The following is a 15,392-nucleotide window of genomic DNA, read 5'->3' as shown; positions in this document are numbered from 1 at the left end:
TGGAGATGCATGTTTGCAGAATAGCTGCTCATTAAAATATATTTTTTAAAATTTTTTGTGAATACATGATACAAATCTCTGAAAACTTGTATCATATTTATAAAAAAAGAAGTATTGAGAGCCATGTCATAAGTACAGAAGGGTATAAGCATTTTTAACTGAGTTTTTTCTTTCTTTCAGTGTCTTGAAGATAACTTGGTAATCTCTCATCCAAATGATTTTATCAAGGAGGATCCTGAACTAAATTTGGAGGTGTGTAAAACTGAGAATATTGTAAGCATTTGCATCTCTGATTTATTGCATGTAGGGTGGTAAAAATGTATTTGTGTAATTGCTTAATGTAAGGAATGCATTACTGGCACAGGTTATGAGTTTTCTTGAGATAAATGCAATTAATAATTTTACACTACTGTTGTGCTATTCCACTTGATGTGGATTAGCAACTGTTATTTGATTATTGTTCTGAATAGAATCTGAACAGAAGTTGTAACAATGTTTTTAACCACATTTTCAGTGGCCCTTCTGGATGTTAAACATTTTGTATAAATTTAAACCACGAGATTGCAGATCATTTGAAATATATTATTCCTTTCAGTAACTTATGATGCATGGATTGCAGAAGAATACATTGTACATGATTCATCTTTTCAGTGAATCATTGATATTTGTCAGTTTGAACCAAAAATTTTCAAAGGTGCCAAAGGTATGAAGTGTGATACTATTTGTATGTGATAGATCACCCTTGCTACATTGATCTTAGAATAGTTACAGTATGGCTACCTCAATCGTACGTGTTGAATTACTTATAGATTTGTCAGTCACAGAAAAACTCTAGAACCTATGCAGATAAATCTGTGTATTACCTCACCATAGTTGTCATACCAGATCCACATAAATTATCTTCTTGGCGCAACCTACAGCTTTGATAAAGTCTGCTTGTATAAAGCATAAAATTCAATCCAGTAAAATAAAATGTTGTGGTATTAATTTTGTCCACTTTGCCTAAGAGAAAGTGGATAGTTAGATTCATAAACTTCTCACAGGAATAAGACATAACTAATATTGGGGAATATAAGGTAGAGTACTGAAAAACCTAAATCCAAAGACTTACTGTGCAAGACACTGTATGGTGCATGGCGGTGGGTACGTTCCACCACTGTTAGTCATTTCCTTCCCTTTCCCGCTTACAAGCAGAGCGAGGGAAAGGCAACTGTCTGTTGCCTCCAAACAAGCCCTAATTTCTCTTGTCTTCATGATGTCTGTAAAGGACCCTCAGGCACATTGATGTCTGGTGATTGTGCAAGCATACCAGTCAAGGAAAAAAATTATCATGCTAGGGACAGTGCATATGGTATATAAAAAAGAGTGAATCTGGCATAACTGGTTCCTGCATCACATTTTCTCTTCCCAAATTAAGCATTTGTTTGTTAGGCTTCATTCTGTTGTATATGCATGGTGTAATAATAATTTTATATGGGGCACAGGCATAGTAGTTTTTGCATGTGGTATTTACTTTGGAGAATGTGTTCAATATTGAAATTAGCAAATGTGTTCCTTTACTGTCACTGCTCTGATATTTTCCCACATTACATCAGTTCACAATAAGAGGTAGATCGACACCTTGGACTATGAACTCAGTTGTTGGCATTGTGCTTCATAAAATCTTCCATTAGTGAACGTGCCTCTGCATCATTTCCATGTTGCTTCCTTCATGCTATTGTGGGGAAAATTAATCTGGAATGCATTAATTTTAATTCCATTTCGTCCACTATCTTTACAATCCACAGTGCACCAGGAAAAAGTATTTGTCTATGTTTACAAGTTCACCATCCATGACTGTATACTACCCAACAGCAACCTTACGTAATTGATCTCCTCCCATTGTTATGTCAATACTCACAATTTATTGATACACAACTAAACTCTGACTTCTAGAATATTACAATCACTAAATCCTATTAATAGTTTCCTGTTTCAGTATACACAAACAGATGATTTCAGAAGTAACCAAAGATACTAGATGAAAAAACAGTAAACAGAAAAATAAAGCTCTGTCTATCTCTGACAGTTATGGAGGATACACAAAGTTTGATGCATTATATTATAGGCGAATATTAGTGTACGAATCAGACACACAAACTTCAATTATGTTTCCTTTACAATACACACTGATCAACATTCATATCTGCAGTATGTCTCAAATGCCAGTTCCCTAAATTTTCTCAACATTGACACAAAAAGAATGTCATCTGCCCTCCAAGGATTCCTGTTTCAGTATCTGACCCATATCCATAACATATGTGTGCTAATCAAAGCTAATAGTAGAAAATCTAGAAGCATGCCACTGAATTGCTTCAATGTCTGACTGGTGGGATGTCACATTGTCAAGCATGCGTATGTTCCAACAAAAAAAATTTGGAAAACAGGAGTTTGAAAGAGAGTATTTAAAAATCGTGAGATAAAGCTGGGAAAATGAGATCAAAATCACTACCACATAATTTAAACCTGCGAAGAAGCTACACAAATGTAATTTCCTGAACTCTGCTTTGTGTGTGTTTCAGATACACTCTGTTTTTACAGCCAATAAGGATATAAAAATAAGCAGTGTAAGAACAAGAAAGGAATTTTTTAGTCATTTCAACGTCTCTTGCATATAAACACTAGATTCCAACCTGTCAGGAAAGAAACACACATGAATAAATCACTCATCATTAATCCATTTTTCAATAAATTATTCATTCATATACCATGAATTGTAAGCAACTTGCAGACATACTCAAAACCAGATTATGCTAACCACAAAGGAAGAGAGAACACAGGTAGTGGAACATTGCCTATGCATTGCCTATGATCAGGGTCTAGTAGATGCGAGGGGAAAAGCATTGGAAACCTTAAATGGTAACAAACCCCAGAAAATGGCAGGAATTCTTAAAAGTATACAAAAGAATGTTCAAGCCTATAAAAAAAGTGTAAATTGGGTCACTTGAAACCAACATAAAAATAACAATTTTTTTCTATTACTTTCGCTCAGTTCTCGACTGTGTGCCTCTGAAAGAACAATTAGTTTTGGAAGCAAAACAATTCTGATTAAAAATCATCTGTTGAGGAACTGAAGGAAATAAGTACTTTGCAAAATAACAAGTCATGTGCAGAAGACAGAAACTCATAGAAGTAGTATGGAGATACGGATACTGAGCAACAGTAATCTCACACAAACAACTGGCAGAATTATGTTAAACATTTGTGAAAGTGAAAAAAATTACTGGAAATGTGCATTAATTGATCCTCTTAATAAAAATGAGATAAAACCTGTCTGAATAATTACAGGGAATTTCACTGCATCCAGTTATGTCCAAAATTCCTTAAAAAGGCCTGTGAAGGCAACTCGATGAACAAGTAGGCCTATTAATAGGAGAGTATAAGGCACGATTTTGCAAATGCAATCGTGTAGAGAACAGATATGGGAACCAAAGTCAATTTTGCAAAGATGACGATGTGTAAATACTGTGGCAACGTATGCCAAGTGTCAGAAAAGCTTATGATTTGACAGAAAAAGACTTGATTCAGTATGTCAGAGGAATTCAAAATTGACAGGAAAACAGTGGCAGTTATCCAATAGACATAAATGGGTACAACACTAGACATTAAACTGATTGGAGAAATTTCAGAAGTATTTGAAATGCACAACAGTGTGCAGCCAGAGATCCACGATCCACTCAAATTTAAAATAATTCCGAAAAAGTTATGAAGACATAGGGGAAGGAGATAAGGGAATCCAAATCGAAATTAAGAAAGAGCAGAGAATTAACATGAGGTGTATGACTTTTGTAGACACTCACTGTTCTAAGATACTATATAGAAGCCAAACTTGTCCTGGAGAATCTTCACAAAATGTGAAAGAAAACTAGTCTACAAATCATCTGTGAGAAAACTCAGTAATGGACAGGAAGCCTACAGATAATCTCTCCATTATAACTTGGTATGAGGAAGTGTCACAAGATACATACATTAAATATCCAGGAGAGATCATCCAATCACCAAGACATATTTATTTATTTATCCTATTCTGTCAAGGGCCATCAGGTTCTCTTTTGCATTGGACCAGGGTTTCCCACATACATCATTGTTACCTAAGAAACAACAATTTTAATATGACAAATAGTATTGAAATGATATTAGTGTCTGAAGTGGCAATGTAAGTAATACTGACTATGAACTAATAAAGTTAATAATGACAGTACTAGTAGTATTACAGCTGTTGCCACTAATGTGGTGGTGGTAACAGTAGTAATGACAACAATAACAGTGGCAGGTATAAAAAGGGTTTATAAATGTACAAGATAGCTTTCTGCTATAGTGAGTTCCATGGAAAGGAAATTTAAGAAGCCTTCACCTTGTAAGAATTTTGAGAAAAGAGGAAGATCTGGGTGGAGGGTAATTATGTGCTCCCATGTCAGTTCAAAGAGCAAGTTAAAAGCAGCCAAACCTGGGTACTTCAGGACGTTTCTAGAGGACACACATTGGTGACTTTCTGTTAATGGATGTGATCTCTATGAACATATTCCTCTTGTTTATCTTCATGATTGTTGGATTTGTGTAAGTACATTATGTGATAAATCAGAGCATGTGTATGCCCCTACTCCACCCAGTTGTCAGTTACATCTGTTGTGTCTTAAAAAGATGTGGTCTTCTCGATTTACAGAACTTGCGGACATAGTTGGTTGGAGCCACATCTCTGACGGAAGTATCAGATGTAGGTCCGTGTCTTGAAATATGTGACAGACTTCGTTATGATGAGGTGGCAGAGATCGAACATTTGCGTGTGCAGTATGATGTTTAGTGCATTTAGCTACAAGGCTCATGAAGATACTAGATAGTAGTGACTTTAGGCCAGTGAGGTTATGAGCACAAAGCATACCAGAGTGCGTTATGGTAGGGGAGCAAGGTTCCTTGAAGTGAAAGTGGGAGATATCTCCAGGAGGAGGGAGGTTTTGTGGCCAAGGCCACCACACTTTGCACTGGTCAGTGAATGGTCAACTGAAGACAGGAAGAGAAAGTTCCTGAACAGAGCTAGAATAATCTATGCACAACAATATTGAAAGCAAGATAAATGGAATGACAGACTGCTGTCTTATTGTTGGTCCTAATGATGAGTAACCACAGTAATATGATGATAAATTATTAAAGTAGAAATAAGACTGTAAATTTTCATCTGAATCAGAGCCTTGTGAGCATATTGAAGTAATAGTGAATTAATGAATAGTATTGGTATTGGAGTTATGAGAATTGAGCAGAAAATTAGTACTAAAAATAATCATAGACAAACAGATAAAAATAAGAGGGGAAACTGTTTTAAATATATTAGTAAAACAAATTGTTTCTTTGCAAAATAAAGACCTGAAAGTAAACATGCAAAATTAGGGCAATAAGAGTTGTCAATTTTTTTAGCTTCTAAAGTCCAGACACTCCAGTTGATCTGCCTTGCAGACTGATCATTACTATTTTAGTTCTTCACCATTATCCTGCCATCGTTTGTCCACATGTTTTGCAGCTGAAGGCTTGGGATCACACTGTTCAAAATCTTCAGTCTTTCAAAAGTGAGGTCCTCACTTACTGTCAAACCTAACTTCTGGATTTTCTGGCTCAAAAGCTTGTCAGCTGATATGGAGTCATTATAACAAAAAATCTATTTGAGAACTACTACTGGAATAACCCTTTCCTGCAGAAAGTACTGTGATTCATGGTCAAACAAAAATGACTGGTTGGGAAGCAGGAAAGAAAAATTCTCAGGTAAATATTTGGACCAGTTTTCTGTGAAAGAATTTGGATATGGAGTCCCTTTAGAGAGATTTATAGACAGACAGAAACAATAAGAGACAGCTTTAGATAAAAAGTGATAAAATTTTGTGGATGCATCACAGGATGACCGTCGACAGGCTCACAAGGCAGATCTCTGAGGTAGCAAGCACTAGCAAAAGCAATCCAAAATTAGTCATAGGTACAGAAGAAGTTGGACTCTCACAAGATAACATAATAAATCGAAAAAGAGTTAAGGACCATGAAACATACTTAAACAGCAACACATGGAAAACAGAAATGGATATAAATGTTTGGAAGACCACAAGAGAGACCACAGAGAACATACACTATGTGATCAAAAGTATCCAGACATATGGCATAAAAATTCGTGGCGCCCTCGATCAGTAATGCTGGAATTGAATATGGTGTTGGCCCATCCTTATCCATGGTGACAGGTTTCATTCTCACAAGCATATGTTCAATCAGGTGCTGGAATGTTTCTTGGGGAATGGCAGCCGATTCTTAACAGGTGTTGCACTGAGGAGAGGTATCGATGTCTGTCAGTGAAGCCTGGCACAGTCAGCATTGCAAAACATCCCAGAGGTATTCTAAAGGATTCAGGTCAGGTCTCTGTGCAGGCCAGTCCATTACAGGGATGTTATTGTCGTGTAACCCCTCCGCCATTGCCCGTGCATTATGAACACGTGCTCAATTCTGTTGACAGTTGCAATTGCCATCCCCAAATTGGTCTTCAACAGTGGGAAGCAAGAAGGTGCTTAAAACATAAATGTAGGCATGTGCTGTGATAGCATCACACAACACAACAAAGGGTGCAAACACCCTCCATGAAAAACATTGACACCATAACACCAGAATCACCTCCGAATTTTACTGTTGGCACTACACACACTGGTAGGTGATGTTCACTAGGTATTTGCCATACCCACATCCTGCCATTAGGTCACCACATCATGTACTGTGATTCTTCATTCCACAGAACAATTTTCCACTGTTCAATTGTGCAATGGTTCCACTCCTTACACCAGGCGAGTCATCATTTGGAATTTACCTGCGTCATGTGTGGCTTATGAGCAAGTGCTCGACGGTGAAATATAAGTTTTCTCACCTCCCACCTAACAATCATAATTCCTTCAGTGAATAATGAAGTCTGGAATTCCTGTGTGATGATCTGTATAGATGTCTGCCCGTTACACATTACGGCCCCCTCCAACTGTCAGCAGTTTCTGTAAGTCAAGAAACAAGATCAGCCTGTACTCTTGTGTGCTGTATGTGCCCCTCCACATTCCCACTTCACTACCACATCGGAAACAGTGGACCTAAGTACGCTTAGGAGTGCGGAAATGTGGCATACAGACATATGAAATAAGTGATACCCAATCACCTGACCAAGTTCAAAGTCTGTGGGTTCTGCAGAGTGCCCCATTCTGCTCTCTCATGATGTCTGATGACTACAGAGTTCACTGATATGGAGTACCTGGCAGTAGGTAACAGCACAAGGCACCTCATATGAAAAACCAATGTTTTTAGGGGTGTTTGATCAAAAGTATCCACATTGTGTATGTAAAGAAATTTGGAAGGATGTAGGAATAGGAAAAAAAAATTTAATTTAGACACTATCTCTTAAAAGTTAATGTATGAAATAGTAATCATGATAATAATGTAATCTGGAAACATCTCCCATAATTATCAGTGTGAGGAGATTAGCAGTAGTCATAGGTAACTGATTGTCAGTAGACTTCACAGAAGTAATCTGCAGTAGCAGCTTCTGCTTTTTAATATGCAACGTGTCACATTCTGCAACCCTCTAGACAATATGATTTGTGAAATACAATGTGTAGATCCAAGAATGAGTGAATGAATGAATGAATGAATAACTACCCTTCCCACCCTCTCTCTGACCAGGATACAGGCTACAGTGTGATTTCACACTGAAAGAGAAATTAAATTTGTGAATGAAATAAAAAAATTAAGAAATAAATTCAGCACAAGAAAACAGAGTAAGTTTACCCTATTTAACTGAAAGGGATGTGATAGCTGTGTAACCAGATCGTGTGTAGGTTCCAAAAAGTTTATATCCTGGATACGAATAAAGATACAAATGTAGGATAACTTTATGTTCAGATGTATAGCTATAAAGCTTTTATTTGCAGAAGAACCATTCAGTTTATCACGAGTACATCTTCTATATGCATGCATGTGTAATAGGGTACTTTTCACAATTTGGTTTAAGTTCAGTGTTTTCATTCACTTTTGACAAAAGTTCACTGTTCCTTCAACTGGACACGCAACAAACATTGAGGCAATAGACTTGGCCCATACTTATTGAAACACATTTGGAGTTCTTGTGCTCAAAGTTTTTTTTTTATTTAGTGAACCTTAAGTTACTGCATGGCAAGGCAAATAGATGGAGCCTTCCACAAACCCCGACAAAAGAATGACATACTGTGAGATCAGACAAAATTCAAGGTCGGCAGGTGAATGTGAGATGTGTATGCCCCTTATGGCTGATACATCAATAAGGCAGCTTATTGTTAAGAAGTGCTCTTTCATGCAGGTGCCAGTGTGGTGATGCTCCATCCTGGTGAAAAATGATTTTTTTCTCTGGATAGTTTCCTTTGCATCTATCTTGAAACCTTCTGTTATTTCTATTTGTCAAAATTTCATGTGTTCTGAAGTTCCTTGCTGTACTGATTACATTTCTCATTAATAACATGAAAGTGTTGCTTCATTAAATTACATAATTTGAATAACAAATCATGACCACCACGAAGAAATGGTTTCTCTTTCCAATTCACAATACATTATCCTTGTCTTTGTTATTACTCATTTTCAGTGCAGTTATTTTTTAGATATCAATTAATTGATATTGTTACCTTAATTCATCTTACTGTTAGAGATGACTCGGTCTTTCTTGTTATTGTGAAATAGTTTGTTTAATCTGACACGTTTCTCATTAGGTGATCATCTTCGGGTTTGCTGACTGAATTTCTGGATTATCCTTTATGTTAAAGGTTTTCTGCTAGGCTCCAGTAACAAACTTGTTTGAGTGCTGTTGTAGCTGTCCACATTCTGATTGCTTCTTCATATTTATTCATTGTATACTGGCTGTTTATAACTGGCTACCTGAATTTATCTGCAGTTGTATTAATCCCTCCCCTGCTGTGAAATGTATGAAAGCACATTCTTTCATTTGGAGAGAACACTGTCCTCATGTTGACCATGTTGTTTATTTCCTATTTATGATACTACACAAATCTTTGTCATTTATATGCCTATAAAATAAAACCACTTCATGTAATAATTCCTATAGCTTTCATGTCAAGCTGTACTCCTGAATTTACTCTGTAGATGAAACTGATGGGACATTCAACAACTTTGATGTTCCATGCAGTGAGCTATCTCAAGAGAATGGCATAATATTGAATGCTCCAGTTGTGAAAAAAATACATTTAATAGCAGTTCAGATAGATATTTCTTCAGTTCTTTCCTTTGCCAGTTTCATCAGTAAAAATCGGACGATTTTTTACATTTTTCTCTGGTACTTCGCCTAACTGTATGTGCACGAGAGGTGAAAGGTATTTCAGGCATTTAATTTTGAAGTATCAAGTAGGAAATTTGTTTTCAAATAAGTCAATGTTTCTATAGTTACTTACACAGCTAAAAACAAAGTGCTGAAATGAAGTGTTAATTTTTACCTATAATTTTATTCAATAAGTGCTACATTTATGTAGTGTCTCTTTTTGATAATACTATTTCCAAGTATTCTTTGGAACATTCAGATATTAGTGGGTGTTAATACAATTTTATTTATTTACTGTTTCATCAGTTTTAAATCACCAGTAATTCTTTGTACTATTTCAGGTGGCAGCCTCAATAAGAAATGCATCTGATAATTTAAGGTACGTTTTTATTCTTCACTGCAGAATTTTTTGAGCAGTATAAATTTTTAGTTACTCCATGTGAAAGGAAAACAAACAATAATCCCTAGGGACCAAAATGCCATAAGTTATTTTCAAAAAGTTCTGTTTTTGGAGTTCTATTTTTTCTATATATTAACCATTTGCAGTATATACTGATTACAGCAACATTATGCATATTATCAGAGAAAACACTACTATAGCTACTATTCTGTTATTGCAGAAGATTAAAAAGATGCTTTAAAATATTACAAAATATAGCAGTCCCATTTATAACAGTGGTTTGCAATAACTGCACAAACAGAACAAAAAAGCCATTTATGATTAATTGTCAATCCAAGCTTTCCAATAATGAGAGTAGATACAAGGTGAAGCATTAATTTTATGTTCTTAAAACATATCAGTTTCTCATATTTACTGATCACCCAAGAATGCTGTTTACCGCTGATCCCACGATGCCACATGTCACCTTTTGTTTTGTGGGTTTGACTTGGCAGAAGTTGTAAAGAAATACTAGTTTTGTCCACATTTCTGGCATAAGATACAGCAAACTTTTCTCTCACTTGGTCAAATTCATGCAACCAATGCATGCCCCTTCTTCATCAACTTTATTCATTTCATTGCCTATCACTGAGCATGAAATTAGGCTTCTATTTTGGAACTTACACAGGCAACAAACAAAACAATTGATGTCTGTTTTGAATGCCTAAATTTTCTGCAGTCTCATTTGTTGTTCACTCAATTATATTTCCACTTATTGCCACATTGGAGGTGCACATATAGCTGAAGCACTGTAAAAGTATAAGTTCAGCATCTTCATACATAACACTGTGAAGTCACTTCAGCATGCACCTGGAACACAGAGCAGCAGAATTAAGAACATTACATTTAAGTAGTGTAGATAATGTAGGTTTGCTGAGTCTAAACCTTCTTCCAATTGTGCTGTTTTTCAATACATCATATTCTGCTTCCTGCAGAATTTTTAGTTTCACTTGCTTATCTATGCTTTGTGCTTCCTACAGCATGACAACCCTTTCACTTCTTGGAACTCAGTGTTACTACTACTGGCTCTATTTAAAGAATATAAAAGCACATCTCACCATGGAATTGCACTTGTTGATGGAATCTAGTTTTCCACGCTGTTTGTGTCACAATTGTTTTCCTTGTTGATGGTGATTGTTGAGCAATGTTATGCACAAAGGTCAGCTAGAGGAACATTAGGAAAAAAGAAAAACATTGACAATTCAGGTTTAATGAAAAATGTAATGGTGCTACAGACTAAAACACAGTTAGTAATTCATGCTGACTGAAATTTGTTAACCAGTAAAACATTGTACAATATCATGTACATCACTGCCAGTACTGATATTCTGCTGGTGTTAAGCAAGTGTTCACCTTAAGTGAGTTCATGTTAAGCCTGATGGTTGAAATATACATGATGGTTCATTATTATTGATAAGTAAAAATATTACAAAGCAGTTATGTTAGTAACACATTCTATAAAACAGCTGGTTTGTGTGTCTGTTCTTTAATAAAGGAGTGTACTTATTTTATACAAAAGTGCAGGTGAGGTGTCAGCAGCTGTATAATGCTAACTATTCTAATTGAATATGACATGGAAGTCATACAAATTCAATGTGATGGGTACAGGCTAATGTCCTGCCATGTAGAACAAGTAAGAGGAAAGGATGAGTGGTTATATATCCAAAACCTGGAGTCAAGTTTCAGCCCCTTCAGATTAATGAATGTTTGAGTGAACAACTCTTTGATTACTGTGTCAGCAATGTGGATTGGGAAACAAGCTTGTTGTATTCACAGTTTACAGGCCACCATCATGTTCTTAAATATCATAAAGCAGCTGTAGTCAGCTTTAGTAAGGCCATGAAGACTTAACTGGTGAGTCATCTTTTGTGACTTGTGAGAAGCTACTAACCAAAGACACCTAGAATCCCCTATGTCTGAATATGGGAAATCTAACACAGTACAATTGCCCAAAAGGACTTAGTGCACACATTGCAAATTTGGCTGATATGGGAGCAAAACTGATAGTGATTTATCTGACCATGACAGTAAAATGAATATTGATCAGTTGTGCTCAGAACATTGGAGGAAACTATTGTCATCACAGAATTAGAGGGAAATTACAGGACAAATGTTATCAGTAGGTATACAAGGGGGCACAGTGTGGATGGACAGTTAAACTTTGTGTTAATAATTTTCCTAGTATTCTTATTCTGTAAACCACAACAATACTGACTGGAAGTAAGAGCAAGGGATGAATAACTCATTGGACCTGATTATCTTGTGCAAGGTAGAGAGAGCTCTACCTACTTCAGAAGACAACAAACTGTGATAGTGAAATATTCTGCTACTCTGTCTGTAGTGCACAATCAGATCTTCCTTTGTGCTCAGTAAAGCTCTTTTTTCCTGTCACAAGATGTTCTCATCCCAAATTGTAGCTATGCCTTTTTGGTGTTTGATCTGTAGTAGCCACTTGACCTGTTGTGTAGGAAGGCTGGACTGATGAGGTTGCAAAATCATTTTAGGAAAAACTTCAATTCTGCATTTGCTGTGTATATCCATGGTAAACATTTACCATTTTTCACCTAGTAAATGCTCACAGACGAGTGTGACTGCTGTGTCTAGATGTAAACCTGTTCCTTGCGAAGCACTGTGAAATAAGAGATCAATATCTCTGGTTAGGCCTATATGATAAGCATCACACACCCCTCAGCAATGTTCTGAGGTGAGTCACACAGTTGTTTTGAAAGAATTGGATTTCTGCGGTATCCTAGCAATGGATTCTCTGGTATCGTAGCAATGGACTGAGTGCTGTACCTACAATTGAACCAATGTGATGATTCCATTTGGTATCTCCACATATTGCTACACTCAAGAATATATGAGAGTAGTGATAGGATACTACTTTTCTCCCTTTTGTGAAATACACTATTTTTAGTCAAAATGTTTGAAACTAGCGGGCAATCCTTGCACCACTTCAAAATTTTATCTAGGTAAAGGCTGATACATTCTTTTAAGTTCTTTATAATTGACAGCTAGTAATTAAATGTGCCTGTACATTTGTGGATAGTTTTGCCTTTTATCTGTCTTGGCTATGAAACTGAGTCAACAATACTGTTCATTATAGTTTACCTACATTTCTATATTCATATTTATAATAACTTCTACCGGTGCATTACCCTTCTTTTCTCTGTATTCACCTGACCAGAAATGTTGTTTTTCCTCCCATGCACCACACGAATTCCCACCATATCAAACTTCAATTTATCCATTTCTCATTTCATGTTCTCCGACTCACCGAATCAATCAAGGGACTTCACTTTTTACACTCTGACTTGCAGCGATATTGTTTATTTCACCTGATTATATCCACGAGTGTAGCCCCCTCCCAGAGATCTTATTGGGAGACTATATTGCTTCTGGAATATTTTACCCAATTGGATGTCATGATAATTAAACTATACAGCAGAGCAGCATGTGGTTATAACAGGTGTAGTTCCCCTTGCTTTTAGCTGTTCACAGTACTAACATAGCAAGGTCTTGTTGGCTAATGGTACAAGACCAAATTGTATAATCATCCAAACCATTCTGCATTTACATCTACATAGATACTCTGCAAGCTAGCATATGGTATGGGGGTGGCTGGTACCTTTACTACTAGAAAGACCTGCCATCCATCTTCATTAACCACATGTTAGTGTGTGGACCCTCCCTAGATATCCTTCCATTGCAGTTTTATGTACTTTATGTGTCTGTCTGTTTTGTTAAGGCATGCATGTCACTTCACTTTGCTAAGATAAATGTTTCATATGGTAAGTGGGTGCCACACATCTGAAACATGTGAAATAATTTACGTATTACCAAGAAGTCACAAAATTAGGAAATCATGACATTGTGCCGTGGAGATGCCGATAGACTTTTTAATTGTACACTTAATATCATATATTCTCACTACATACTTTAGTAAGTTATTGGTTATCATAAGTTATTTTTTGGAAGTTACACAGGAATGAGGATTGGCTGGTAGAAATGAGGCAACACATACTTGAGGAAAATTATGAATAACTAAAATGGTAAGCTGCAGTTAAAAGGTATAATATTAAACCCAAGTTCATAAGGGTTAACAGTATGTGTAACTGCTCATGTAATCAGCTTTGAGATGATGCCATAAATCCCAAATAGCACAAGCTTTGTTGTACTGTGTCATTTAAGGGACAAGAACTCCATGAGAAATACCAGAAAGCTGCACATGAATCAGGAACATAAGTGTTGCAACAGTTGTACCAACTTGAACCATGACTGTACAGCAATAGACTAGGATATCTGCGTGTCACTCACTTTTATTATGGGAAGGTGGTTCCAATGAGACATATTGGTATATTCAGTGTTGGAACATTCACTAGCAAAGTCTTAAAGAACACATTTGATGGTGACTTGGGGGTTGTGGCAGCTGATGGGGGTGTTTCTTGATGTTCTACTCTATCCCAACAGAACAAGATAGAAAATACTTGAAACCTAAAGCCACCACCATACTCATTGGAGGAAAAACATAAATGAAATAACAACTGTCAAAATAATGAGACTTGATGCTTCCAGAGCATCAGGTACAAATACCCTATCCCATGAATCACAAGTGGACTCAGCCCCTAGATACAAACATTGATGGTTTTGTGTTGGAACCACCAAGTTCCACAGTGAAAACCCTAAAATTGTCATCTCCCAAATCAATTTTAGTAATGACACAAAAGCTTATCATTGATTTAATTACTTCTATACTGCAATGGAACATTCATAGTTCGATAGCACATGTGAAGTAAATGAAACTTTTTATTTGTAGATGGTCACAGTATTTCACGTGAGTCACTCAGTAAATGTTTCAATACTCCCATGCTGTCAGGGCACAGTATCTGACTGGTTGCCACTGTGGGTAAGGATTGCTGAGTGGACAACCTGTGTTTTTGCTGTGTGTGTGTGGCATAAGTGAGGCTATGTGAGGACTGAGATCAGACACTAGCTGTATGAATTCTTAGGGGAGTTACTCAATGATAACATTAGATTTTGTTTTGATCTGCCAAAATCCTCTTTGCAAGAAGCATTGCTAATATTATCCTAAAATTTTGCCAGCCATTTCATTTGTAGGAAATATTAATGTAAGCAATATGCAGGTGTAATGCCAGCATCTCCTGGTGGGTTGTGAGATGAGCTATGTCTCCCAAATACAAGTGCTAGAATTTACTTCAGCACAGTTATTTGTTTTCTCACAACTAATCTCTAATCCTGCTTAATTATAATTGTAACCTACACACATACGCATGTCAAAAGGAGGTCACTGAGGTGGGTACCACATAGAGCAAACAGAGGATTGTTTTACCATCTGCTGATATTCAAAAATGCTTACATCTTGCCAGGCTATGATTATTGCAAGGTAGATTCACCACACTGTTGGTGCACTTGCCCTGTTGTGGAAGTAAGTGTCAACCCACAGTATTCACCATCTGCAAAGCTTGGTGATAGTTCCAATGTTGTTCATCTACAGTGAATATTTAGCACAGAACAGCTGTCTACATCGTTTCCTTTGTGATCTGGGTAAAAAAAATATGAGTAGCAATGAGGAGGATTTATTATCGTTGTGAT

At 36.5% G+C, this 15,392-nt stretch overlaps 1 protein-coding gene across 1 annotated transcript in view; it reads left to right on the top strand.

Annotated features, from left to right (window-relative positions):
* The window catches only part of LOC126108299 (zinc finger protein 117-like), a 161,179-nt gene that overhangs the window by 104,042 nt on the left and 41,745 nt on the right, over positions 1 to 15,392 (top strand). Inside the window, exons 4-5 of the mRNA XM_049913521.1 lie at positions 181 to 252; positions 9,682 to 9,719. Of these exons, the coding sequence (XP_049769478.1) occupies positions 181 to 252; positions 9,682 to 9,719 (110 nt within the window). The remainder of the gene's footprint in view (positions 1 to 180; positions 253 to 9,681; positions 9,720 to 15,392) is intronic.

This window comes from Schistocerca cancellata, chromosome 11 (genome assembly GCF_023864275.1).
Source record: "Schistocerca cancellata isolate TAMUIC-IGC-003103 chromosome 11, iqSchCanc2.1, whole genome shotgun sequence".
NCBI lineage: Eukaryota > Metazoa > Arthropoda > Insecta > Orthoptera > Acrididae > Schistocerca > Schistocerca cancellata.
Note: the sequence above shows the minus strand (reverse complement) of the source record. Positions and strands in the feature narration are given on the sequence as shown.